This window comes from Anolis carolinensis, chromosome 1, assembly GCF_035594765.1.
Source record: "Anolis carolinensis isolate JA03-04 chromosome 1, rAnoCar3.1.pri, whole genome shotgun sequence".
NCBI classification, from domain to species: Eukaryota; Metazoa; Chordata; class Lepidosauria; order Squamata; family Dactyloidae; genus Anolis; species Anolis carolinensis.
Window position 1 is genome coordinate 276,420,400 of NC_085841.1, and position 27,655 is coordinate 276,448,054.

At 38.1% G+C, this 27,655-nt stretch overlaps 1 protein-coding gene across 4 annotated transcripts in view; it reads left to right on the forward strand.

Moving 5' to 3' along the window:
• The first annotated feature begins 8,048 nt into the window (after positions 1–8,048).
• Positions 8,049–27,655, forward strand: part of usp47 (ubiquitin specific peptidase 47) — a 66,959-nt gene continuing 47,352 nt past the window's right edge. For 2 of the 4 annotated variants that reach the window (XM_008115935.3, XM_008115936.3), the window contains exons 1-2: positions 8,050–8,365; positions 18,898–18,957. In XM_008115935.3, coding sequence (XP_008114142.1) covers positions 8,327–8,365; positions 18,898–18,957 — 99 coding nt within the window. In that variant the 5' untranslated portion in view covers positions 8,050–8,326. Of the gene's footprint in view, positions 8,366–18,897; positions 18,958–27,655 lie in introns of all 4 variants that reach the window. The other 2 variants (XM_062967700.1, XM_008115937.3) reach the window with 2 other exon arrangements.

A 27,655-nucleotide genomic window follows, 5' to 3' on the forward strand; every position in this document is an offset into this window, starting at 1 on the left:
AACTGAAATATTTTCCAGATTTGGAAAATGGCATATTGTGAGCAGTGGGTGAAATTGTTATCTCCTTTCCTCATGTGCAAAATCTCTCAAATAATGTTATACCATTATTTGTGCTTAAGCTAGAAGGCAGTGGTCTGTGACTAGACTACAAAGTGACCTTGACTCTCCCTCTCTCCCTTAAAGAACTCTTTTAGCTTTTTGCTTTTGTTAAGGTTGGAAGGCAATTCTGGGAATGGAGATGGCACGATCCCTTCCATCCCCTAATGTAATCAAACAACATTCATTTCAACAAGATGCAAGTCTACTTTAAGAATTAATATATCTCCCTTAAACATAAATCCATCAGATAAATCTACAATAGTCTATTCCCTTTATCTCTATAACCCTGTGTATTATGTGTATCATATTTCTACTGCATCACAAGGCATTTCATAAATTCAAAGAGATCTGTACATACTAATACTATAAATACTGTGAGCTTTGGGACGAGGTTTAGAAATAAACATACAATTACTTAAGCAAATATGTGTTTTAACCTTTACTATGAAGCAGTTTGTAATCCTTAAATAACTATAGAAGAGTTATAAAGTAGGCATACACTTGGGAACAGCTAAAAATAACAATCTGGTTGTGATCATAGGTTACTTTATAACCCTGACTTCACCATTTCCAATGAAGTTGTATTACACACCCTCTGATTTCACTAAATGGAAAAAAGAGTGCTGAAGCATGTGGTAAACAGTCTTGCTACTGTCTCCACAAATGATGTCAAATGTAAATCCAGCAAAGCACTGCTAGCAATAAGGACAGAAGCCAACTAGTGTCCTTACATCAACAGAATACCTCTATCTATAAAACTGAGGGGGATCTTACCTTCATACATTTACTTTAGGGAGATATTTGCTGCTCCCAAATTTGCCCAGTGGGTTGGGTGTCATCTAGAACATATTTGGGAGATCAAGAGCAGAAGTGACTGCAAGAAAATAACAGAACCCCATCTGTTTAAATTCTGTGGACAGAGGGCTCCTTTAAGGCCCGCAAGCAGGGATGTGAAAGCTCTACACTTTTCAAAGGCAATAATTCCAAACGGTGCCCATGAATACAGAACACCATCAAGACACAGCATAATTTTCATTACTTCACTACCTGTTTCCTTACTTCTTTGGATTATATTGCCCCAGCAATAAGAATTTTATCAGGTTTATCATTAGAACAAAAAGCTGATAGTCGTGTTCCTGTGCAGACACCAGATGAGGAAAGTAAGCAGATAGCTGATCCTTATCTGTTGAAATACTTGAGATATCCTTGCAAGATATTGACAAAGCAGCTTGTGTGTGTAATTGCTAATTACTGAGACATTCTGAATTATATAATCATTGACAAGAACAGGTGAAATACTGAGCACTTCCAAGTAACAAAAGTCTCTGCAAGTCCCAGCTTCCGCCAAAATTGAATTTATTTTTGAGACCCACCTGAGAATTTTCAACATTATCAAGGACTTTTCATTCTTCCTTCCCGAGTCAGATTAAATTCAACTAGTATTTTCAAAATGCATCTTTACTTTGTCCTGTTTGTATTGTCCCAGAACTAGATGCTGCTACCAGTAAACACAGCTGTTATTTCTAGGATTTCAAGAGATGAAGAAAAGAGAAATGTTTGCACCAAAACAAAATGCTCCTAATGTTTAACTGGTGTCAAGCATGTAAGCTTGCAAAAATTAATAGAGGGAAAACTAAGGGAACATGCTGGAAATGTGGAAAACACACTGGCACCTTTCTCCACATGTGGTGGGAATGCAAGAAAATTAAAAAAAATTGGCAAGAAATACATAAAAAGATTATAAAAATCGTACAAAAAAAATCAAATTCAAGCCAGAGTACTTTTTATTAGGGATTATCAATACACAGATAGATAAAAATACAGACTAATATTCTATCTCACTGCGGCAGCAACAATAGTGCTGGCACAATTATGGAAATCAGAAGAAATACCCAGTATGGAGAAATGGCTCAATAAAGTAATGGACGTGATGAATATGGACTTACTAACACAAAAACTAGCGCAGGATAGAGCATCAAACAATAAAACGGATTGGAAACCGATGAAAGAATACTTACAAAAAGAGAAAATTAATTTCTATATAAAGTTGGACTAAGGAAATTTCCTAGGAAAATAATATAAAGGTAGTTAAATATGTGTAACTGCAAAACCAAAAGAAATGAAGGGGAAAAAATAAGAAAAAATAAAAGGACCATATCCAGAGCTCTGGAAGTAATATGGTCATTATAGCAACTGTATACATATTAATCATGGGTTTGGGTTTTTGTGTGTGTGTGTGTGTGTACGTGTGTGTGTGTGTGTGTGTACGTGTGTTTGATGTTGATACTATCGGGGTTTTTTTCTTTATATTTTTTCTTCTTTTTTCCTATTTAAGATTGTTACTTACTCCATGTGTCGAGGTCACATATGTCTCTGTCTCGGTTCTATGTGTATATGGGCATTGAATGTTTGCCCTATATGCATATAATGTGATCCGCTCTGAGTCCCCTTCGGGGTGAGAAGGGCAGAATATAAATACTGTAAATAAATAAATAAATAAATGTTCCCTCCCTGTTTCCCATCTTCCTGATACCCAGCCTTCCTCCCCATTGCCCTGGTAGATTGGCGTCAAGATGTCGTGTATGTATTTTATTACATTGAGAAAAGAAAATCTTTACTGTAATAAGAAATGTTCAAGTTGCTTATAAACTTCACAATAAAAAATATTGCACACACACAAAAAAGAATGTAAACAACACCTTAGAAGAATCAATTGTTTGGAACTGTACTACCTTTACTACTTGGCCTGCTAACCCATGGATGGGTAAACCTTTCAACCCAAGGACCATGTTTCTTCCTAGGTAAGCTGCTAGGGCTGCATACTAGTTATGGATGGAGTCAAAGCAATCATCAATCTGCCCCCTGTTCATCCAGACATCCACATTAACAACTGTGGAGAATTTTGATCCAACTCTGTATCCAAGATACTCTTCTACCTCTCCCTCATTCTTGTCACCACCAAATGCAGTGCGTTCTCCTCCTGCCAGAGCTATCAATCCCTTTCCTTCATGGCTTGTGACAATATTCTTCCCAGCTTTGATTTAAACCCTCCAAAGCTTACAAAATATTTTATTTGCCCACTTTTTGACCGCAAGAGTTATGTTGTCTGTCCATCCACCCATTCATTTCTCATTTAAATGCAATCTATTATATACTTTGGTTTCACGTATTGTCAGGAGATAAGATTTCCACCTTTTATGAGCAAAGAATCATAGAATAGTAGAGTTGGAAGAGACCTCATGGGCCATCCAGTCCAACCCCCTGCTAAGAAGCAGGAAATGGCATTCAAAGCACCCCCGACAGATGGCCTTCCAGCCTCTGCTTAAAAGCCTCCAAAGACGGAGCCTCCACCACAGTCCGGGGCAGAGAGTTCCACTGCCGAACAGCCCTCACAGTGAGGAAGTTCTTCCTGATGTTCAGGTGGAATCTCCTTTCCTGTAGTTTGAAGCCATTGTTCCGTGTCCTAGTCTGCAGGGCAGCAGAAAACAAGCTTGCTCCCTCCTCCCTATGACTTCCCCTCACATATTTGTACATGGCTATCATGTCTCCTCTCAGCCTTCTCTTCTGCAGGCTAAACATGCCCAGCTCTTTAAGCCTCTCCTCATAGGGCTTGTTCTCCAGACCTTTGATCATTTTAGTCGCCCTCCTCTGGACGCTTTCCAGCTTGTCAACATCTCCCTTCAACTGCGGTGCCCAGAATTGGACACAGTATTCCAGGTGTGGTCTGACCAAGACAGAATAGAGGGGGAGCATGACTTCCCTGGATCTAGACGCTATTCCCCTATTGATGCAGGCCAGAATCCCATTGGCTTTCTTAGCAGCCGCATCACATTGCTGGCTCATGTTTAACTTGTTGTCCACAAGGACTCCAAGATCTTTTTCACATGTACTGCTGTCTAGCCAGGTGTCCCCCATTCTGTATCTTTGCATTCCATTTTTTCTGCCGAAGTGAAGTATCCTGCATTTGTCCCTGTTGAACTTCATTTTGTTAGTTTTGGCCCATCTCTCTAGTCTGTCAAGATCGTTTTGAATTCTGCTCCTGTCTTCTGGAGTGTTGGCTATCCCTCCCAGTTTGGTGTCGTCTGCAAACTTGATGATCGTGCCTTCTAACCCTTCGTCTAAGTCATTAATAAAGATGTTGAACAGAACCGGGCCCAGGACAGAACCCTGTGGCACTCCACTCGTGACTTCTTTCCAAGATGAAGACGACGCATTGGTGAGCACCCTTTGGGTTCGTTCGCTTAGCCAATTACAGATCCACCTAACTGTAGTTTTGTCTAGCCCACATTTTACTAGTTTGTTTGCCAGAAGGTTGTGAGGGACTTTGTCGTAGGCCTTACTGAAATCCAGGTACGCTACATCCACGGCGTTCCCTGTATCAATCCAACTCGTAACTCTGTCGAAAAAAAGAGATCAGATTAGTCTGGCATGACTTGTTTTTGGTTTTATTAAACGTAGCTTATGCTACATTAAACACTTCAATTAATTTTTTCTGACTTTGGTAATGTTTATTTTTTTAATATATCCCTTGTTTATTTCCACGGAGAATTAAAATACAAAGTTTTCAAGCTGATATTATGTCTTGTGCCATTAGTTATTTAATTTGACACAGTTTGCTCACAAAGTAGTATCTTTGACCATACAGCAACTGCTATAAAACAAAAAGTCTTTATTCAAGATTGCCCTCATCATTGCCCTCAAAGTCATGTTCTATTTGCCTGAACACATAACATTTAATAACTATTCTGTTTTTATTTTTCATTGTGCTTTGGTAACTTCGTGCCCTTTCCCTATAGTTTGGAAAGAATGCATTACAAGTAACAATACTGCCTGTAACACATTACTTTGAGGACAAAGGAGATAAAGTAATGCTCATGAAGCAATAATATTTGGGATCATTTAAAACTTTTAGTGTTGTCTTCAATGAACATTAATTATATTTTGGGGTTTTTTTCTCCATATCACTGGCCGCATCTTGGGTACCCAAGATATACTTGATGTTGGTATTACAGTTTTTAAGCCACCAGGACTTTTAATTCTAACTGGAGGATTACAGGGGAATTTGGCTCCAACAACATAGCCTGTGGGGAGGAAAAAATGCAGTATGGATTGTAAAGACCTTCACCTTCTTTGCACTGCTGCATATCCCCTTGTCTGTGGGATTATGCTCCCTCCACCCTCCACTAATTACTTGAGCTTTCTGTTGTAAGGCTCAGCAAAGAGGGCCCTTCTTTGATGTTTATGAAAGGTAGGAAGGAATGTCATACTTTACTCTGCGTCATTCAGCTGCGAGGAAAGAATGTTACAGCTTGCTGGATGCATTACTTGGAATCAATTATTGACTTGTCTTCTTGGCACAGAATGCCTGGTAAAGCTCAGTCTCCCAGGAGCCGTAATTTACTCTGGGAAATGTGCTTCCTTGGAGATGAATGCTAGATGGGTTTGCAGCCGAGCTAAGCTACTATGATGAGATGGTTTAGCTGGTTATTCCTGAAACACTGCATGCACGGTCTTGTTAAAATGTTCTTTTCAACCGGAAGCAAATCAGGTGGTTTACAGAATTAACAGGACAAATAAAAGTAGATATGGTTAAAAGATATAAAAAGAGCCGCTACTTGAGAAACTAGATTCCTAGAGAGAATGTTTATCATCAAATGCATGGTCTGCATTACTTAGAAGTTAAAATGGCAAATGTAGAGAGATGACTGTAATATTATGTTGTTGACAGAATTAAAACATTATTTTAGAAGCACAGATTAAAAACAGAATAGCACTCAAACAGAAAACCCATTGCAGGAAAACTGAAAAGTGCCCAACAGAAAGGCAGAAGGGGGAAGTCAACATGGTTTCTTGAGGAAAGCATTCAAGAACGAAGGCGCAGCCACATAGAAGGGCCCCTTCCTACATTCCCATTTGTGAAAATAGGATTGAGAGAAGTACATTCCCCACATTTAAAAAAAATGGGCAGGCAAACATGGGAAGGTATGGTCTTTTAAATAACCTGGAACTCAGTTGAATAGCAGTTTATGGGTTATAACCAGCGCCTCGAATTGTACCCAGAATCAGACCTGCAGCCATGGAACTATCATAACAAAGGAATCATAAGCTGCCTGTAATCAGCCTCTTTTAAAAATCTCGCTGCAGATCTTTGGATCAAGGGAAATTTCCAAACTCTCTTCAAAGCAGCCTCATGTGTATGTTACAATAATCAAAACAAAGTGTGAGTAAGGCATATGTTCAACACGGGGAAGTCAGATATACCCCAAAATGAAACTACTTTTGATTACGCAAATGTACACCTAGCCACTGCCACAACTGAAGCATCCAGGTTCAAGGCTGAGTCCAAGGACACGCAAACAGCAAGCCCCACCCAGCATAGTCTGAAGTCTTCTTCCATGATTTACCTTTGAAACAGATAGAAAGTTAACATCTTTGTCTTCTCTGGTTTAAGCTTCAGTTTCTTTGGAGTTTAAGCCAATGTTTAAGTTTTCAAACAGCATTATATGGCAGTGTAGATTAGATTGTGCCTCAAGTCACTCTGCTCCTTTCCTTTCTTCTTTTGCATATTTTAAGCAGAAAATATGCAGGTATCGTCCATATACTAGAGAAGGAGAGTTCAGTTGAGTCTACCTATGTTAATGAGAGCGTGTCACTGGAAAGAAGAGCCCACTTTGCCTCAAAAAGAACTCAAACCAGTTTGAAAGTGATTCCTTCAGTTCAGTCATATCTGATGGACTTCTCCAACAGAAGGCCTTTCTTTTGCTATCTGAATTCACAGACAAGCTTTTTCCTGTGAGTGATGGCAGTTGTGGGCTTGGTCATAGGAATGGTTAAGGGCAGCATGTTACTTGACTCCTCCTTGAGCTGCAAAACTGTGTAACTTGCTTCTAATATTTTTTTAGCGCAGAGCAAGAGTTTAATGAAGGTGCCTATTAGTTCAAATCCTTCAACAGAAATTAAAGACAAATTATATACTGTTTTCAGAGTAAATAACCAAGCTAGGCACCTGTAATATAGGAAGCACTTGTAGGAATGCTTCTAGTGCATTTTGGTTATTAATGGGATGTTCTGGAGTTTGTATTAACTGAGATTAACATCATAAACACTTTGAACAACTGTGCTGTATCACAGCAAAGGCATATCCCATGCGTAAGTGGCAACTCATGTATTTGTGCAAATTGGTTAGAACTACCAGTGTTTTGATCCTCCTCTCTAAACAGAAAGAAATAAACCAAATGCAATATGTACTTATTTTTTCTTTATTCACCCCCCCCCCCCTTTCCTCAAGCTTCTGGCACTTTGTCAGAACAAAAAGAATAGAAAGACCAGTACCTGGATGGGAAACTTCCAGAAACTCTTTGAATATGACATTGAGTTCCAAGGAAGAAGGCCAAGAAGAAAAACACACCACAAATTCAGTCTGACAGAATTTATCAGCATGGCAGTCATAGAATAGTCTCAAACCAATATTAAAATGTTGATAAACCCTGTATGTGTGAGTGTGGAGGCAGCGTTTTTTAAAAGCCTACTGAATGCCTTAATCTATGTTAAGTGGCTGAGGGGGGCAGGGGCCCGAGACCAGGAAATGTGGGAGTTGAAGTCCAAAACACCTGGAGGGCCCAAGTTTGCCCATACCTGCTCTACAGTGTAGAAGTAATGCTGTTTGACACCACTTTGCTGTGGCTCAGTGCGGTGGAATCACGGGAATTTCCAGCCTGCCAAGACCTTTGGCCTTCTCTGCCAAACAGCTCTGGCAAACTACAACTCCCAGGACTCCACAGCATTGTGTTATGGCAGTTCAAGTGGTGTCAACTCGCATTAACTGACATATTAATTCGAGGCGTGTGGCGCAGAGAGAAAGGCGCTGCTTGCCTCAGAAAGGGGGAGGAGGGCAGCCTGGAAGCCTCGCGAGAATGCCGCGGTCGGCCATTTTGCCATTGATTGGCGCTGGCGGAGGGAGGGCGCTGAGGCGTTGCTGCTGTCGTCGTCGTCTCGGAGTGGCTCGGAGGCCCTGAGGGGGGCTGAGGAGGAGGAGGAGGAGAAGGGAGGCCGCCACCGAGAACAAGGGAAGCATGCCGCCGTCTTCGACCCCTCCGCGGCCGCCTTCTCTCCTCACGTCCGCGCCTCCTTCCTGCTCCGGTGGCTCCTTGGGCTGTTGCTGCTGACGAAGACTCCTGCGAGCTCTCCCTCCTTTCCTCCGCCTCCCGGCCTGCCTGCGCCACGGGCCATGGTGCCCAGTGAGGAGAACCAGCTGGTCCCCAAAGAGGTGAGCGGGCGGGCCCGAGGCCCAAGGGCACCGGAGGCGGAAGGGACGGGGTCTCGAGGATGAGGGCCACCTTCGGTCAGGGGGAAGGAGGAAGGTCTTGGCCGGGCAGGCGCGCTCATTCCCTCCCTCCCTCCCTGGCTGAGGGCCGAGCCTGGCTTTTCCTCAGCGACTTCGCGTCGAAGCCCCGTCAAAGGCGCTGAGGATTTATGGGCCCGAGAAGTGTATCTTGAGCTGCGTCTACATCTGGCATGGGCCAACTTCGGCCCTCCAAGTGTTTTGGACTTCAACTCCCACAATTCCTAACAGCAGGTGGTACAGAGAGAAGCCATTGAAATCCACAAGCATGTGGACAATTTCAACAGAAGGGAGGAAACCATGAAAATGAACAAAATCTGGCTACTAGCATTAAAAAAAATACTAAAATCAGGACAGTAAATAAAGAACAATTCAGAAGATGGGTATTCCAAACACGAAACAATCAGGGCCAGCTAACACCTCCCAACAAAGGATCCCCCCCAAGGCAGGAAACAGCTAGGCTTTGAAGCTGCCAGGCTATTCAATGCAATCAAGCTGGCCAATTGCTACATTCACACTTGCCTCAGGCAGACAAGAGTCCTTTCTCCCACCCTGAACATTCCACAATCCCCACTTGCCTAGTTTCCAACACCTCACAACTTTTGAGGATGGCTGCCATAGATTTAGGCGAAACATTAGGAGATAATGCTTCTGGAACATGGCAATACAGCCTGGAAAACTCACAGGAACCCAGCCAGTAGTCTGTAAGGAATTGTGGAGTTGAAGTCCAAAACACCTGGAGGGTCGAAGTTGGCCCATGCCTGATCTACATAGTAGAATTATTGCAGTTTGACACTACTTTAACTGTGTGGCTCAATGCCCTGGAATCATGGGCATTGAGATTTTAAAAGGACTTCCCTGCCAAAGCGCTTTGGATCCTCGCCAAACTACAACACCCAGGATCCTGTAGCATTGAGCCATGGCAGTTCAGTTCAAGTGATGTCAACCTGCATTAATTTGACAGTGTAGAGGCATTCTTGAAGGGATCTCTGTGGGAATTTCCTCACTCCCTCTCCTCTCTGTCAACAAAAAGAACATCCTTACTGCCTTGTCTCTCCTGGGAATCCAAGAGTTAACTCACATAGTGAAAGGCGTGAGTTTAGGTTGGTGCCAGAGTTTGCAAGGGCCCTGGTGAAGGGTTGGAGCGGTGTGACAGGTGTGTGTGAAAGTTCAAAGAGTGAAAGTTACCCTGTAGAGGAGGATTTCCTCTCCAGGTACAGCTGGTAGTTTTGAATGGGGCCCCATCTTCACTGAAGGGCCGGACAACAACCTCCTACTAAAGTTGAAGAAAGATAGCCCTTAATACGCACCAGTGCTCTGTGGTTTGTGTAATCACCATTTTGGCCCCAAATTGATTCCAGGGTTTCCTATGTAATCATCTGCCACAGTAAAACCACTTCTTCTGCTTAAATCTGGGTTAAATGGTCACTGTAGATGAGGCCTTAGAAAACATTGCTGTCTGCACAAGAACTGTTAGCAAACTTTTTGCCTCTGCACAAGGACTTGACTGCCCTGACGCTATAGTTTGTTGCAGGGGATTGTGTACATCTGACCCATGTGGAAGTGCCTTGGTTGCCTTGTGCAAATAAACAATATTACACCAGAACATGTGCTGGATTGTTTATTTGCTTACAGGGGACGTTCTGAAGAACTTTATAAAGTCATTTTTCATAACTGACCTTGCAATTGAGAAAATGGTGAATGAAACAGAATCCTGAGAATTCTGATTTTTATAGTCTGGCTCATTTGGAGCAGTGGTTCCTGATTTTGAACTCCAAATATTTTGGAGTTCAACTTTCGGAAGCCTCAGCTAGTGCAGCTAGTGTTAGGGATTCTAACAGTATTTCAGGAACTGAGTTTGTACATCATTGAGGGGAATTTTGAAACAACACTTCCTGGCATTTGTGATAAGAGTTGCATAAATACATTTGAGACTAAGGCAGACATACATAGTTTTTTCTTCAAAATTTTGGGTTTGAAGATGCGGAATAGGAGTTTGTTGTAACTTTTTGTAGAGGTAGGAAAGAAATATATCTCTTCTTTCTTTACACTATTGTTTCGGTTGCTGCAATGCTTCCACCAATAGATATTGTGTCTTAATTTCTAACATGGGTTTATCTTAATATATTCTTCTACAAAGAATGACATTGTTAGGTGTAATAAATTATTTGTAGATTCTTTCAGTGCTATATCATTTATGTGCACATTGAAAAGTCCTCTGTTAACTTTTGCTACTTGTCGGGGTAATCATGCAGTTTAGAATCACACATCAAATTACACAGAAAATACAGTACCACTTTAGGGAAATAAAACCTTTTTGTTTCTAATAGGCTTTTACAATAATTATTCTAATATCAACTGCTTACTATTAACACAGAGAATACAGTACCTCTTTGAGTCAAATAAAACCTTTGTGTTTCTAATATGTTTTTACAATAATTATTGTAATATCAAGTCCTTACTATTAAGAATGTTTAATTCCAAGCAATGTGATTGCCATGGCAGGATAGTGACACAGCATATAATAACAGTAAGCTGCTGTATTCTTTTTTTTAATCACAGTTCATTCAGTAATTTTTTTTCTGTCTAGATCTCTTTAGATACAGTAGTGCAAATGTACACTTTCACAAGAGCTTATTTAGGAGATGCCTCTGCTTTGAAAACAGTATTTTAATCTTCACCATTGTAGGATTTCCAAACTCCAGTTCATCATTATTGTGCATTGATTTAACCCCAATCTTCCTTGTATGGAAGGGGAAAAAAATAAAAAAACAAGATGCTGGAATATCCCATTTTTGTGTTAGTATCATTAATTCTTGATTGTTCTGTATATAAAGCAGAAGGACCTCATTAATTACATGAAATGATTTTCCAAAGTTAATGTATGATATACAGCTACATAGATATCTCCTGAATTATATCAAAGTGAACAAGGATAACACAATATCATGTGCCAAGCCAAGGTGCAAAGGAAACTAATAGCATAAGACATTTGGCAGTAATTGTAGATAACTACAGGCTGAAATGATTAATGACAAAAGCTGGCAGTCATTGCCATACCTGTAGTGATTAGAATACATTTAGAAGCTTGTATTTAACAGCTTGGGCTATGAAGAGTTTTGAAATTTTTTTGGCTTTTTTTAGATACATATAATGGAATTGTGTTAGAACAAAAAACCCACATCAAATGTAGTTGGTATCTAAACAAAAAAAAGACAGTTAAAACCTTCAATAAGTTAAAAACCTCATATAGTATTCATTCATTTAGGCCGTAGCCAGGTCCATTGCCAGATGTCTAATTCAGTTTGAATATTACACACAATAGGTCTAGCATTCATTCTCCTTCAAGGTAGGCCTGTTTCCACAGGAAAGTTTTAACTTGGTTCTTCAATGATAACAGGGAGGGAAACATTCTAACTTCTTTAGGAAGGGAGTTCCAAAATCCTGAAAAGGCCTCTCTCGTTCCCACCAATCATAAACTCCTGATGACCTCAGGGGTCGTGTAGGTTCATAGGAGGAGATGCAGTCAGTTAAGTAGGCTGAACATAAACAGAGGCTACAGCAGAAATGCTATGTGATATAAATATTTTTCTAGTTGACTTGAATTAGAGTAGTCCTATTTGTCGTGTAATCTTAAGCATGTTCACTCAAATGTATTGGTATTGACTTTTTAGTAAGTATACAGAATTGCAGTTTTAGACCTGGGGCCACTTGCTAAACCCAATAGAATAGAACCGTAGATTGATACATGTACCAATACATTGGTAAGTCAACATGTGTACCTTCCATTGATTCATCACATCTGCCCTAATTGGGACTAGTGTTTAAATTTAGGGCTTAATGTCATAAAAATTATATTTTGTCACAGAAATCTAAAATTGTACTGTATTCACTTTTGGGTACTTATAATTTATATTGCCTTATATAAAATATAAGGAGAATGAGAATTCAGTATCCATTATTTCTCCAGCTTTGTGAATCCTGACAATTGTAGTTTATATTCCCCTGTATTGTTTTTCTATTAGAATTGGAAAGGTTAGCATTTTAAAATAAAGCTGTACTCTGTAGACTATATATTTATTAGAACTACTATTGGAGAAAAGCAACTAGGTTTTAGGAAGTGAAGTCAAATGTGTCTAGAATAAAAGTGTTTAATTAGGTCCATCTGTCTCTCTGTGTTAAATGAAGATTTGCTTTTCTTGGAAGTCAGAATCTTATTTTTATTATAAATGTATTATATTTTTATTATATGTGTTGAAAAACAAATAAAAGTCAAATCTTGTGGAAGTTCCGTCAAATATTTATAGGATGTTTGTGGAACTGTACAATGTTAAGTAGCTATTTATTTATTTCATGTAAGTCTTTTTATATTTTATAATGCACCTCACATATTAGAAATTTTTACATGACCCCAGGTATATATGTATAAAAACAGGCATAAAAGTTAAACATTTACTGATAATAACCAAACATTTGAATAACTTCCTAAATATGTTGATTTTCCTTTTTACGAAGTATAGAAGAATAATTTTTGCAAACTACACTGTAAACACTGCAGACCAAATTTGTGCAAATGTCTACAATAGCCACTAGGTGGTGTTCAGAAAACTTTTACTGTTGCCAAATTTTTCGGACCCACCATTGAGCTAAGGGGACGCATTTGGAGTTGGGACTCATGGTTTAAGAAGAAGTGGTTTAGAACAGCTTCTGAAGGTTTTTGAACTTATGACCTCTCTTTATACCTAAGAAATGTTTGCATGACCCCAATTATATAAAGGAGGGAGAGCGAAGGCAAGGCACGGAAGAGAGACATATGCATGTATGCAAGAGAGAAGGAAAAGCAGATATAACAATGTGAGAAAGAAAGAAAGAGGAAAGCAGAAAGATGCATGTGCAAGCGAGAAGGGAAAGCAGAGAGGGACATGCAGGCAAGGGAGAGCAAGAAAAGGGAAAGCAGAGAGGTGTGTGTGTGAGAGAGAGAGAGAGGGAGAGAGAAAGGGGAAAGGAGAGAAGGAGGTGACCCCAACATACAGCAAGGACGATCTCATTTGGGATCTTGAACAGTAGTTTAAGAAGCTCTGGTTTACAGTACATATGTTGAAAGTTTGAACAGCTACTGCTACTCATGGTTAATTGTTGAATCTTTAAAACATTTTGACATACCAAAAATACAGCAGGGGGCTTGAGAGTTCAGGTTGAGAAGTGTAAGGCTGTTTAGAATAGAAAGATAAAAAGTAAAGAAATATAGGATTGTTAATAGAAGGAAAAATACATGGCATGTTGTAGACTAATACAGTAGAGTCTCACTTATCCAAGCTAAACGGGCCAGCAGAAGCTTGGATAAGCGAATATCTTGGATAATAAGGAGGGATTAAGGAAAAGCCTATTAAACATCAAATTAGGTTATGATTTTACAAATTAAGCACCAAAACTTCATGTTATACAACAAATTTGACAGAAAAAGTTGTTCAATGCGCAGTAATGTTATGTCGTAATTACTGTATTTACGAATTTAGCACCAAAATATCATGATATATTGAAAACATTGACTACAAAAATGGCTTGGATTATCCAGAGGCTTGGATAAGTGAGGCTTGGATTAGTGAGACTCTACTGTACATTTCTGATAACATAAACTTCTTTTTGTATTCTCAGTCTCCTGAAGTGTTGTTCTCAATTGGCAAGATTATACACATGGTTGAGCAGTGGGAATTATAAACTGATATCATAATTGGAATCACTTGATTGGAAAACTGTTCCTTATGAGGTTTATGATTATGGAAGATTCTGAAAAACCTTAATATTGGGTTTTAAGATGTTACATATGAAAAAAAAATCTGCTGGGAAACTTTCTGTAAGCCTGAGTTAGACAAACAAAAGTTTGCTTTTTAAAAAAGTATGTACTAGGGAGTGCCTGTTGCATGAAGTGGTTAAGATCGAGAGGATTTGCTGCCTGAAATTGTCACTATTAAACATAATGTTCCGGCAGGCCTACCCAGACAGTTTTATTGACAAATTTTAAACCTCAATTTTAAGTCTAATTTCTGTTTGTATATTTTAATATGTACTGTATGTAAATATGTTTCAATATGTGTATTTTTAAAGTGTGTTTTTAAGTGATTATGTGTTTTGATTGTGTGTTTTAACAATGTTGTAACCCGCCTCAAGCTGTGAGGAGAGGTGGGTATGAAATACAATTATTATTATTGTTAATAACTTTCCAAAGTAGTTTTTCGCAAATGTCAATTAGACATCAAGTATATAAACCCTACAAGACAAAGTTACCAGGATAGAGACCCATGATTGAATAGTTCATAGATATCAGAGATAAAAATTAGTACCAAGTATAGAAATTATTTCAGAACTGAGATAAAGCTGAGGACTGTTTGGCAGGGTGTGGGGAAAAGAAAAACTAGAAAACCATGGTAAGCTTAAATCTATGGAAACAAAATAGTAAAGATATAAAAATGGTTTTTGTTGAGTAAGACAATTGTTCCATCTAGTTCAGTACATTTTGATCTGCATAACTGTATCATTGTTTCATCGTTTCAGGCAGAAGTGGTTTTCAGCCCTCCTGTGTGACACTCCAGGAAATTAACTTGAACCATCTGGATACAAAATATGTTCTACTGTTTGATCTATGGTTCCTTCCTTGTTTAAAATACATACATAATACATAAGACATTTGATGATTTGTACAGAGCAGCATGTGAATTTATGTAACAAGATTGAGGCAAATAGTAATCCAGAGATTGACATTCAATCATGGTTTCTGAATTTTTTCTTAGGAAAATTATTATTTTCCATCTCCAATCACAGAACTATAGATATGAACAGAGTTATCTGTGTGAACTGGTTTCTTGTGTCTTAACTGCTAAGAAATTAATGGCATTTCAGGTATTATGACTCGTTGTTACAGATTCCCTGACTGAGTACTCTTTTTAATATGGACTAGGAAAACTTGCTGGCTATTCTGACCAGTCACAAAAGTTTATGACTAATATCAAGAAGCAAGGCTGAGTATGAATTGACAAAGCATTGTTTTATGGGCATGTGTTCCATACAAGATTTGGATTCCATACTGCATAGGAGGGATGTCTAAATGGTGGGATGCACCTGCTATGTGATCTTAGGGTCAGAAATGAGGGTGACTCTGTAAAATTATATTGTCTTCAGCTAGATCTTGCAGAGTGTCAGTTGATAAGTATCTCATTGAGTTTTTTCAAGTGGGATTTTATAGAGTCTTCTTTCTCTGTTACTTTATGCTCATAATCTGTTTTAACATGAAGTAGTATAGGCCGGTAATTGATAGTGTTGCATCATTTATATTAAAGAAACTAAATTCAAAGTATTCATCTCTTTATGTTCTCCCTTTACATGTAATTTTTTTCAGATAAAATTGAATTAAAGAGGCAGGTTTCTTTACTAGACAGATCTATTTGCTACATCAGTTCTACCAATACTTGTGAACCCTTATGCTTTTTCAGGGATAGATATGACATAAGGTTTCCCTAGAGAGCTCAGTTGTGTATATTGAAACTTACCTTTGATGGAGTTCTTAGGTTTTCTCACCTTTCTTCTACATTACAGCTCTTACATGGTAACTGACAGCCTCCTCAAGTGTCAGAAGGAAGTTCTGTCGCTTTGTAGTAGAGAAACTGTTTTAAAAAGAAATATTTTCTTGTGCTTATTTTTTTCTGACTATATTTTAGGTTGGAAAGGTTGTGGAATTAAATAGACTTTCATACAGATGGTGTTTCTGGAGTATTATTGATGATCAGTGAGACTTAATGCTCCCTCGCTACCCGCCACCCCTGATGTTCCCATCTAGAATCTGATGATCTGGTTGTTTCCCTTTTTGAATGTTGATAATAAGATAGGCTATTTAAATTAGGTTGAGAACCACATAGCCTTCTAGATTTCCTCTGGGAACATGTGTATGTATTATAGATATTAACCTACGTCATAGCCGTGTTAGTCTGAAATACAGTAAAACTTGGTTCCCTTCAAGAAGAGGGAGTGAAAGAGAGGAAAGACTGGATTTAAGTATGAAGAAAATAATGCTGTTTTGCCTTGCTGTACACTGGCCAACACGTTTTGTTGTCTCGCATGCATTTCCTTGCCACAGTGGCTGGATGGAACCAAGCACTGCCTATCTCTGAACATTTTATTCATTATTTGTTATTTATGAAGTACATTTTCTTATTTAAAAACACATTAAAATTGATGGATTTCGCGAGGGGGGGGGGGGGGCAGAACAAATTAATAGCATTTCCGTGGAAAAAAATTGCTTTGAGATGAGAATGTTTTGACTTAAGAACACGGTTATGGCATGAATTAATTTCTTAAATCAAGGTATCACTGTATCAGTATGCAGACATAACTAAGAGAACAAAGTTGGTAGCATAAGTGTTCCTATACTTGCATCTGAAGTAGTAGACTACACACTTCATGATCTCAGACCTCATCTACACTGACCATTTACCATCGTTTCAGACTGGCTATAGAAAGTGGTTTCGCTATGCAGATGATTACACAGGTAACCCTGGAGCCAGTTTGAGGCCCGGGTGGTGATTACACAAACGACAGAACATTGATGTGAATTAAGGGTTTTCTTTTGTACACTTTTATAGGAACTTGTTATCTGACTTCCATAGTTTGAAACTAGCTGCATTAAATAGTCAGTTTAGATGGGATCTCAATCTCTACGGTGCTGATGGATATTAATTCTAGAAATGTGAGATTGTCAAAATAATGTGCTTCTGTGAACACAGCAAGTAGGGTGATAACTGAAAATATGAGGCATAGGTACATAATGTGTTAACTGAATTGGGGTGGGTTTGGGAACATAATGCTTTCATGTTGTGTAGGCCCATCCAGCAACTAAGAATGTTTCTGTTCACTTCTTTATAGGAAGATTCTGAGACTCAAGCTACACATATTGATGCAGATTCATCTCTGCACCAGTTATGTCTAAAATGGAGGGATGGAGTTAGTGTTGCTAAAAGTCCTAAAGGGTGAATGGTGCTGAACTGTCTTCCCATTGTCGAAATGTTTTTCTTCCAATCAGGCTCTCTTCTGGTATCAGCCATGCCAGACGAAAGAAGGCTTTCTGAATTAGTGACAAGAACAACAGGCAAGGGAGACAATTTAGCATCACCGCTGTGTGCTTTTCTGGAACTTCCGATCCTGTATACTTATTTGAACATTGTTTGTCTGAGGTTTAGTTTAGTGAATTAACCTGTTATTGAACAGTTCACCCAAACCTGTCTTTATAGTAATAATCATATTTTGAGATGCCAAGTTTCTGAAAAATACAACCCTCATTAGCATGTGTGAAAGATGGTGCCACATTCAAAAGGCACTTACTTGATAATGTGTGATGTGTTTTCACAACCTCAAAAATTGTCTCCGCATTCCAATATTATATTGTTAATATATGTTCACATTAAGGATCTACCATTACACTGCTAATTATTGGGAACACAGAATGAAATCCAGTGTTATGCAAGCAGAAGGCAGCTTGAACAGTGTCTGCTTCCCTATGCCTGTATCTCCCAGAAAGGCCTCTCCAGAGGTTTGAGGGCACTGACTGAACTTAGTGGATCATATTTCATGGGGCAACAGTGGGAAAAGAAAATTACTGTCTCCTGCGTAAGAAAAGGCTTATGGTGAATCTATATTTTAAAATATTAAAGTAGTTTTTCTTGTCTGTGAAATATATTCTACTGTTTTGGTAGGATATGAGTGGATCTAGGCATTTTTCTTTGCCATTGAGAATTTATTTTAAGATTTCCCTCGCCTTTAGAGTCTTTGCAAATTCACGGTTTTTCATTTGACACAAAAGCATATGAAATCTTTTCAATGGTAAACAGTTCCATATTCCTTAAGTTGTTTATTGAGTTTTAAATTACATAATGAGATCCCCCTTTCCTGTGAAATTTGTATACTGCTCTAGCTTCATATCTCCAAGTATTTCTGGAGTATTTTTCTATTTGTGAAGAAACCCTATAGATATCCCCCAAAGTTGTATAACATTCAGCAAAATCTTTTGAGAAATTGAGTGATATTAGGAAGGAAAAAATATTTATGGTATTGTACTGAAATTGTCTATTCTATAACAAAATCATTACGTTTAGGTATTAATCTTTTTTATAAAAAAGCAGAACGTATTTCCAGATTTTGCTAGGTCATGATAGCCATAATTCTTTAAATCATTGCTTATGTTGGCTATGGGTTCGAAGAGCTGTAAATTAACATGCAGAAAGTTATATATTTCAAATTCTTTATCTAAAGCAACAACATCATCAACTACATTACTGAACTAGGATTTCAAGTATCAATTGTTTTAAAGGGATTTTAAAAAATCTTGATGTGTATAAATAAAGCTGTAGATCTTAATGAAATACAATATCAGGACGACTTCTTCAAGACTGTTTTGTGTTTATATATCTTAGGATATGCTTTGGAGATGCAGACAAAGTATATTTGATGAAATGAAGAAGAAATTTTCACAGGTAGTTAAGCCAAAGTAAATACTTTTTAATGGTGGCTCAACTGTAGTAATAGCATGGCACTTGTTAACATGCACTTGCCAAAGCCCTTGTTAACATGAACTTACCAAAGCATTTTGAGTTTTAATTCTTTCTGGTATTCTAATAATGAAAGTGAATTTGGGTATCTTACTTTGTTTTTTAAAAAGAGGTTTAACTAGATTTTTGTGTTATGTAGCATTGACACATGTTAAAATTATAGTTGTGCTACAATTTCAACAATAATTTTGTTATTGCAATAATTTTGCCAGTGATTTAAAGAAGATTGCATTACATTTGACTCATTTTTCTTATGATATAGTCTAGGACTGTGCCTTGTAAGCTTCGCAGCTGTTTTCTCTGAAAACAGTAGTTGTCTTATCTGCTGCGCATCTTTCATTTTCAGTGTTCATGCAGTTGGCCTGTTTGGTAGATTAAATGTGTATATGTTTGTCTTTCTGTTGATTGCATGTTTTTTCATAAAAAAACAAATAGTACTTTAAAACATTGTGTGTAAACGAGAATACTATTTTCAAGAAGAAAACACATGTTTTTCTTTTCTGGTGTGTTGCTTCTCCATCCAATTTCTTTTTAATTGGATGTTTCTAATGGCCCAACATTAATATTTGGATATGCATTTTTCGGCATGCATTGTTTAGTATGATACCTTACAAATTATTCTTACAAATGTAGTGAAGTTGGCTTTAAAGCTCGGTTGATGGTCAGACACAGTCGGTTGCCCAGTTACTATCTGACCATAGCCATATATTCTAAGGCAGTGGTTCTCAGCCTGTAGGTCCCCAGATGTTTTGGCTTCAGCTCCCAGAAATCCTAACAGCTGGTAAACTGGCTGGGATTTTTGGGAGTTGTAGGCCAAAACACCTGGAGACCCACAGGTTGAGAACCCCTGTTTTAAGGGGATAGTAAACTTATTGTAAATGTTAGTCTACTTTTTAAAATTTCCTTTAAGATTCTTTAGTGCAAACTCTGTATTGAATGCTTCTGAACCCAAAGGAGTTTGGCAATGTATATGTTTGCTCATTTAGAAGTGAAGAACACCCATTTCCATAGTTTTGCAGGTTTCAACCAAGGTAGACGGTAATGTGCATGTTGTTTACTTTCCTTTTAAATAAATTCTGTAATAATTTGTTCTGCCATTTTTAATATTACTGTAGCTATTTGGGAAATATGACTCCACCAAAAATACACTTGACTTACACCTGAATTCAGGTTATAAGCCAAAACCATTAATTGTAATACATCTATAACAATATTTTTTTTGGTAAAGAATCAATTATAGTAGTTCTCTAACAACAGTTTCCTAATTGGGATTTTGTATTTATTGCATCTTTCCTTGCTAAAGGTATTCTTGGTTGACTTAAAACTTCATTATATTCTATTCAATTTAATTATTAATTCTTTAAAAATATTACTAAATATTTAAATTATTATATACTGTGATACCATGAAACTTTTTTTTTTATTCAAAGCATATTTCTCTGCATTTTGTCAGAGATGTCAGTTTTCCTCAAAAAAGTAGAACTAGAAAATTTTCTGGAAAATGTTTGAGTGCTTTATATCCTATTTACCTGATTTGGCACATTTGGTTTAAAGTATATTCAAAAATTTAGATGGAAATCATTTTGTTACAATATTTCTAATAATATAAAAGAACAGCCAAAAGAACTACACTGTAACACCCCTAAGCAGTGTGAACACTGGAAACCAACACGGAGGCCAATAAACAAACTAATATCTTTATTAAAGCAATAAAAGTTCTAAACAAAAATAAGCAGAGTTATATAGTCAAGCAGTTGACCTTTTAGAGAAGATCAAAATTAGTCCAATAAAATGAAGTTATGTGTCCAGTATTAGAGTCTAAAGTATATAATCCAAATAACCGAAACACACTCAAACTCTTTGGAAGTTTGAGTGGTGTGATGCCTCATGGGCCTTGTAGTCCTGTTCCTAGTGCTATCATGGCAGATGAAGATGAAAACATGGGGTTTTCACCGGTTCAACAAGAACCGGAGTCCTTTCACCTGCCGGATGTTGATGTTTGTCCTCAAGAATTCAGTAAAACAGACCTTGGGCATTCCTCGCCTCCGTTTCCCAGGAGGGAATCTTACTCTAGAGACAGAGGAGTCAGAGAAGCAAATCGCAGGAGTTTACGGATCGCTGCCAAACAACAGGCTGATTAGGCCTGCTTCCCTTGGGAAATTCTAAGGAGTCTTGCATCTGGACAGAGTTGGGTTTCGCTTCTCGTTCTCTAGGGAAAGAGATTGTTGGCGGGAAAACGAGACCCAATATAGGTGTTTGACGCGGGAGATTCTTTGCGGAGTCAACAGAGCTGCTTCAGGAGTGAGATCGTGTGTGGACTTCGTAACCCCAGTTCCTTGCTTCCCGGATCAAGAATTCAAGTACTGCCTTGCTTTGCTGTTATCCACGGACCTTGTTCCAAGATTCACTGTTTGCCTTGTTTCCAGTCGCGGACCTTGTCAAAGAACCAAGTCTATTTCCAGCCTTGTTGTCAAGCTTCCTTGGGCTTCTAAGACTCTGACATTTCCCCACACTATTGCTTGGCAACAGTGTGTGTTTCGGTATTGGATAAGGAACTTTGAACTCTAATATCATTTATTGGACAATACATTTTGGACTATATTTGACCTCATTTGAAAGGTCTGCTTCTGAACTATATTCTTCACTTGATTTTATTGCTTTTATATATTTCCTTAATAAAGATATTAGGTAGAGATTGGCCTCCGTGTATGGTTCTTGGTGCCCAGCTGCCAGGGGTCTGACAAGTGGGGAAAGAACAAGGTTTTACAGGAAGATTCTTGAAGTAAAGTCCAGAACAAGGATTTAAGGCTAGGCAAGGTATTTCGTGATGGATCTGAAAACGCAGTCCAAACTTGGCAAGGAGTGGGACGCAACTCCCAGACTACTCGTGAGTAAACGCGCCAGTGGGCCGCTTGGAAGCTCAGGAACAAGAGACGATGTTCTTTAGTCAATAGTCACGTTGACACCGCGACAGGGAGAACTCAGCGCAGAACTTTTATTGAAGTTCAAGAGCTCCCCCCCAAGCAGGTGTTTGACTCCCCAAATCTTCCCAGAGAACGGAGCTGTTTCAAATCGCACCAGATGCCTGCCTCCCTGAAACTTCCCAAGAGAACCGATTTAGCCACAATCGCCTCTCTCCGTTAATCTCGCGCTTCTCCTTAAAATCTGTCTTTGGGAGCGATCTGTTTTGAGAAAATCCCTTCTATCAAACACCAAACTTTCCGGAGAACCAGGCTCCATTTCAAGGGCGTCCCTAATTGGCTCTGGCACAGAAATGTCAACAGGAGACATCTGGAAAGGGACAGAATCTTGCTGAGATGGAAGAAAGCCCAAATCCTCTTCAGTTTGATCTATGATGGCTGCGGGGTCATGGGCCAAAGGTGCCTGAGACATTACATACACTCAACTCTGTTTTTAGGGTACATACCTAAAGAGAGGTGTACCTGATACTTTATTTTTTAATAGTGATACTCTAAGCTTCATGCACGTTTGCAGCACTGTTCTCAGATCCATTTGAGAAAATCTTAATATGCTACTAGTTAAACATTATATTTTGCTAGTAGTTTGATTGCAGTACATCCCAAACACCTATGGAAAATGTGTCGTAAAAAAATTCCACTGGAAAATATAGGATTGGAAAACTTTCCATTTTAATTATACTTTTGTGTTTAATTGACAGGAAATATGTAACTTGTTTTATGGTGTATTCCACCAAGATTACTTTTTTGTTTTCTTTTGTTTTTTTTACAAGGCATCCTAGCAATTGTTCTAGTAGTATATTTCATCTTTGTTATAAATCCCCTGAAAATTATTATCCTTCAAACAAATGTTCCTCCCTGTTTTTAACTCAGGCCCCTTCTACACTGTATCCCAGGATCTAATCCTAGATTATATGAGTCTCCACTGCCAGATAATCTGGGATAAGATAATCTGGGATCAAATCTTGGGGTATAAGGACAGTGTAGAAGGGGCCTCACAAACCTTAACTTGGGTAAAAAAGGAGACACATGACCAATTTTATCTTTTATACCGCTGATGGGCAAACAAGATAAACAGAACATTCTCTTCTGGTGAGGAAAGACTCATTCTTGAAGCACAGAGAGTGACTTGACTTGATTGTGAAAGGAAGAATCTTCACAAAAGATGAGGGGATACATAAGATTTAAGAATGGACTAGGTGGGCGCACACATGGACACACTATATGCCAACAGATTTGATTGAGACAGACATCTTTAAAATATATCTTCATGTATGAATAAAACTGGCCATCAAACAGAAAATGGTGAATATTTGCATTCACTGAAGTGTTAAATTTCTGCTGCTGCCATAAGGCATTTTACCTGTGAATAGTCAGATTCTTTCTGCTTTAATGAAGAAGGGACTTATAAGATAGGTGCCATAGTTTGACCAGCCTGAGTTACAGCATTTGCATTTTAGAGATGTTTAACGGCCTTCACCTATGTTGGCAAGTCCACAATAAACAGTCTATCACTGTGAAACCCCAACAGTTCTATTTTTCTACAGGGCCTGTTCTGCATTGTGAAACATTTTCCCCTCATAAGTAACAGCTACTTTGTTTATTCATGTTCCCACAGTTTGAGGTGGCCTAAGGCAATATTATACCTTTGCCTTAGGCATCCTCATTTTTCTACAAATTCTGTCTCCCTGTAGAGTTTTTTTTTGCTTGAGAATTAGGACAAAAAACCAGTAAAAACCAAATTCCAGGTTTTCCTTCTTTCCTTAAAGTAGTTTTATATGTATGTGTGTATTTGAGTTTGAATTAGCCCCGATCTGATCAGTGTAAAGAGGTTGGAGTAAGTTGTTACAAAGCTACTGTTCCTGCCTTTGGTCTCATCCTAAAGGTGAAAAAGGTAGAATTGGAGGCAGTTTGTTTTCTTCCAGGGATGTACTCACCTTAGGGAGCAGCAGAGAAGCACAGGTAAACATACATTGGAGTAGACAGTGGGACTTGACAGGATCCATGACTAGGCATCAGAAGTTGTTGTCACAGCCTAGTTTACTGGTTTCATAGTGTAAAGTACCATGTCCCCTTTTATTCCTGGAGAGAGAGGAGAGATGAAACTTCTGTGATGTTTGGAACTTGCAAATTCGTTTATCTGACAATATCCACTTTAGAGTTTTTTTTCCCTGACAGTCTGATTTAGTGACTGTAATCAATGCAACCTCCCATGCAGCTGTCTTAGTCACCAAGATCAAAGATCATCTTGCCCTGGCGTGTTGGCCAGTGAATATTATTAGTATAACTCTTGCTTATTTATACAACATTCAGTAAGAGTCAGGAGGAAATTATTAGTTGATGAATAGTGTGTTTATAGACTGTTTTTAGTAAACATAAGCCAATATAAATACTGTAAATAAATAAATATGGAGTGTAATGTTTTGTAGCAGGATTTATAATGCTAATTTAAACTTAGAAAGAATTGTAGATAACTGTTTGAGAAATGCAATGTATTTCCTAATACCGTGTTTCCCCGAAAATAAGACAGTGTCTTATATTAATTTTTGCTCCCAAAGATGCGCTAGGTCTTATTTTCAGGTGATGTCTTATTTTTCTATGAAGAAGAATTCACATTTATTGTTGAACAAAAAATGAACATTTATTATATACTGTACAGTAGTTGTAATCACAAACCAGCATAACCAGACAAACTGAATCTTATCAAGAATTTCTTGTTACTACCATTATTTCCATGTACAACAATATCTATGGTATGTACATTTACCAATCCTGCAAGCTCTGGTGTTCTGTTTGGTGGGCATGCTTCCAAACAAAAACTTTGCTAGGTCTTACTTTCGGGGGAGGCCTTATATTTAGCAATTCAACCAAACCTCTACTAGGTCTTCTTTTCTGGGTGTCTTATTTTTGGGGAAATAGGGTAGTTAAGACATTTTAATGTTCTGAGTCTCCTGTGGTCTCAATTTAGACTTTCAGACTTCTTTAGAAGGCTGTGGCCCCTTCTGCATAACATTGTCATTTAGTCGTTTCCCCATGTGTGTGTTTGTTTTCTCATTCTGAAATGTTATACCTAAAATAAGATAATATTTCTGGACCTTCCTTTTGCCTTTAGTTCTGCCCACCATTTAGATGTGGCTTAAACTCATCTCACAGCTTAAACTCATCTCACAGCCACAACTTGTGGCAGCGAATCACTTGTGTATTATATGTTTGTTTTTTTTCTTTATTCGAATGAATTCTATAAATCTAAATCCTAATTTTTAGATGGGCAAGAAAAAAACAGAAAAAGAAAATAACTTTTTCAAAATAATTCAAAATTTAATCATTGGTTCGCTATAGTTTAAAAAGCCCCAAATATTTATATTTGCAAATATTCTAATCTTTGGAGTTGGGTTGAATCTCTTTGGAAATCCGTTTGCATCTTCTTTTGTACCTCTTCACTTATCTTTACTTTCTGTTTTTGCTGCTCCTGCTGCTTAAAAATACCACTCCATGTGTCTGCCATTTGTTACATATCTTCCTTCATCTCTTCTTGTCTTTTATCTAAATAATCTTCAACCTTGTCAATCCTATCCTCCAAATTTTTCATTCTATCTATAATGGTTCTTTATTGGGTCAAGATTTCCCTCATTGGAATTTCTTGTGGAAAAGATCCTCTCCTGGAAGCTTCTTTCTGATCTTTGAATCTTGGTTTTATTGCAGTAATTTCTGAAGTCAGTCTGTCTTTAAAATAAACCCAGACGTCTAATTTTTGAAGATTTGTTGTCCCTCGTTTGGCCACTTTCACTTTTAGTACACTGTTGCTTATAGCCCTTTTAGTTGTTTCCCTGTTTTCTGTATTTCAAGTTCTATGGGTTTCTCTGATTTTCTCTATGGTTCATCTCTATGTTTACTTCCTGTCTTATTTCCTTCTGGAATCAGTCCAAAGGCTCAATGCGATAAATGTTATAGCTATCAATATATAGTATTTTAAGATATGAATCAAAGTTGTTCCTGTCGCTGTGGTACGCAATGTCTCCCCCTCCTCTCTCCCTTTCTCCTGTTTCAGCGGGGAAGGTGAGATCCTTTTGAGTCTTGAGAGGTTTGCTTCTATCCCTTTTCTTTCTGAAAAAGTATTTCTCAACTCCATACAATTGATAACCCCCAATGCTCAACCAGCTAGCTGAGACACTGCTCACAGCTCCATTTTCTTCACCAGAAGTCCCGCCCACTCTGATTTTAGGTGATATAAAGAGATTCTGCCCAGTAAATTTATATTTGCATTAGTTTTGACTTTGTTTTTCACTTGTAGCCCATTTGCCCAGAAATTCAAAGGCTTTTTTTATCATGCTGAATTATTTGTGTTGTCAGCAAATATGTCTACTCTGACTTCAGATCATTTATGAATGATTTAAATGGCCACTATTCCGGTAGTTGTGGGGGGCAAGAGCTTCCACTGTTTGCAGAACTTCATCATGGGAACTGTCTTTGCTTCTACCCATTGCTAAATCCCTCTGGCTGCAAGTTTGTTGTCACATTCATGTTTTGTGAGACAAGACTTCCTGTTACAGAAGCCACATTGCATCTGTGTGACAGCTTACCTTTCCCCCCACTGAATTTTAAAAAGCTGTAAGGGACTAAAAGAGCCATCTTATCCAAGTCCATAGAGTTCTCCTCCCCCTAAAAAAGAAAAAAAGAGCTCTTGGTGGGCATTGTATTTTAAATTAAATACATCATGCAGTAAGTTTAATGTGTTCACATTGTAGAGTGATCACTTTTGGAACAGCAGTTCAAAATATATAATACCAGTCAAGTACAATGTGGTTGTATTAAATAAGAATGAATCTGTTTAGGAAAATGTTAGGAAAAGTGTACTTGTATAATGTATGGTCCTTAACTCCTTTTTGTGCTCTGACACCCACATGTCCCAATTTGTAGGTACAACTGTCAGGGTCAAGGCCATGGAATCTATTAATAAAATAAGAGTAATTGCCATTTATGGAGGCCTCTAGGATTTGCAGATTAAATAGAAGCAAAAAAAAGAAAAAAAGAACAAAGAATCATCATGTGAAATCAATTGTAAAAAGAAAGAAAAATGCCTCCAGATGCTAAAAGATTATTTTATTGGCTAAAATAAAAGCATATAAAGATAATCTGTTTAGCATTTTGAGAAGTGATTTCTTTTTCTTTTATAGACCAGAGGGAAGCACTGTCTGAAAAACCTGAAAATGCGTTCAAATCCCTGAAAGTTAAAACTGGATGTGACTTCTTGTAGAACCATCTGGCAAGTTTTACTGTCTAGCCCACAAAGGAGGTGCAAATTATGACCTGCCAACATTTCATTTGACATTATTGGTTTAGAATATGTGCTACAGATTGTATAGGTTATGACAGATGTAAAAGATGTAAAGAGAGAGCTACTACAGAAGTGTCAGTTATTAGATGTGAGGAGAACAAAGTCTCATTTTCTATTTATATAGCACTGTTGATGTAAAACATTGCAGATACAGTATTTATAAAACTAAAACAAATTTGTATCCTAAAGGCATCTACAATCTAAAAAGAAATGCTTAGGCGTGAGGGGTGAGGATTTATGGGTGAAGGGAGGCATTCACAGCTAGAAATTCAGTCCAGCACATCTCAAAGGTCCTCTACTGTACTTTGTG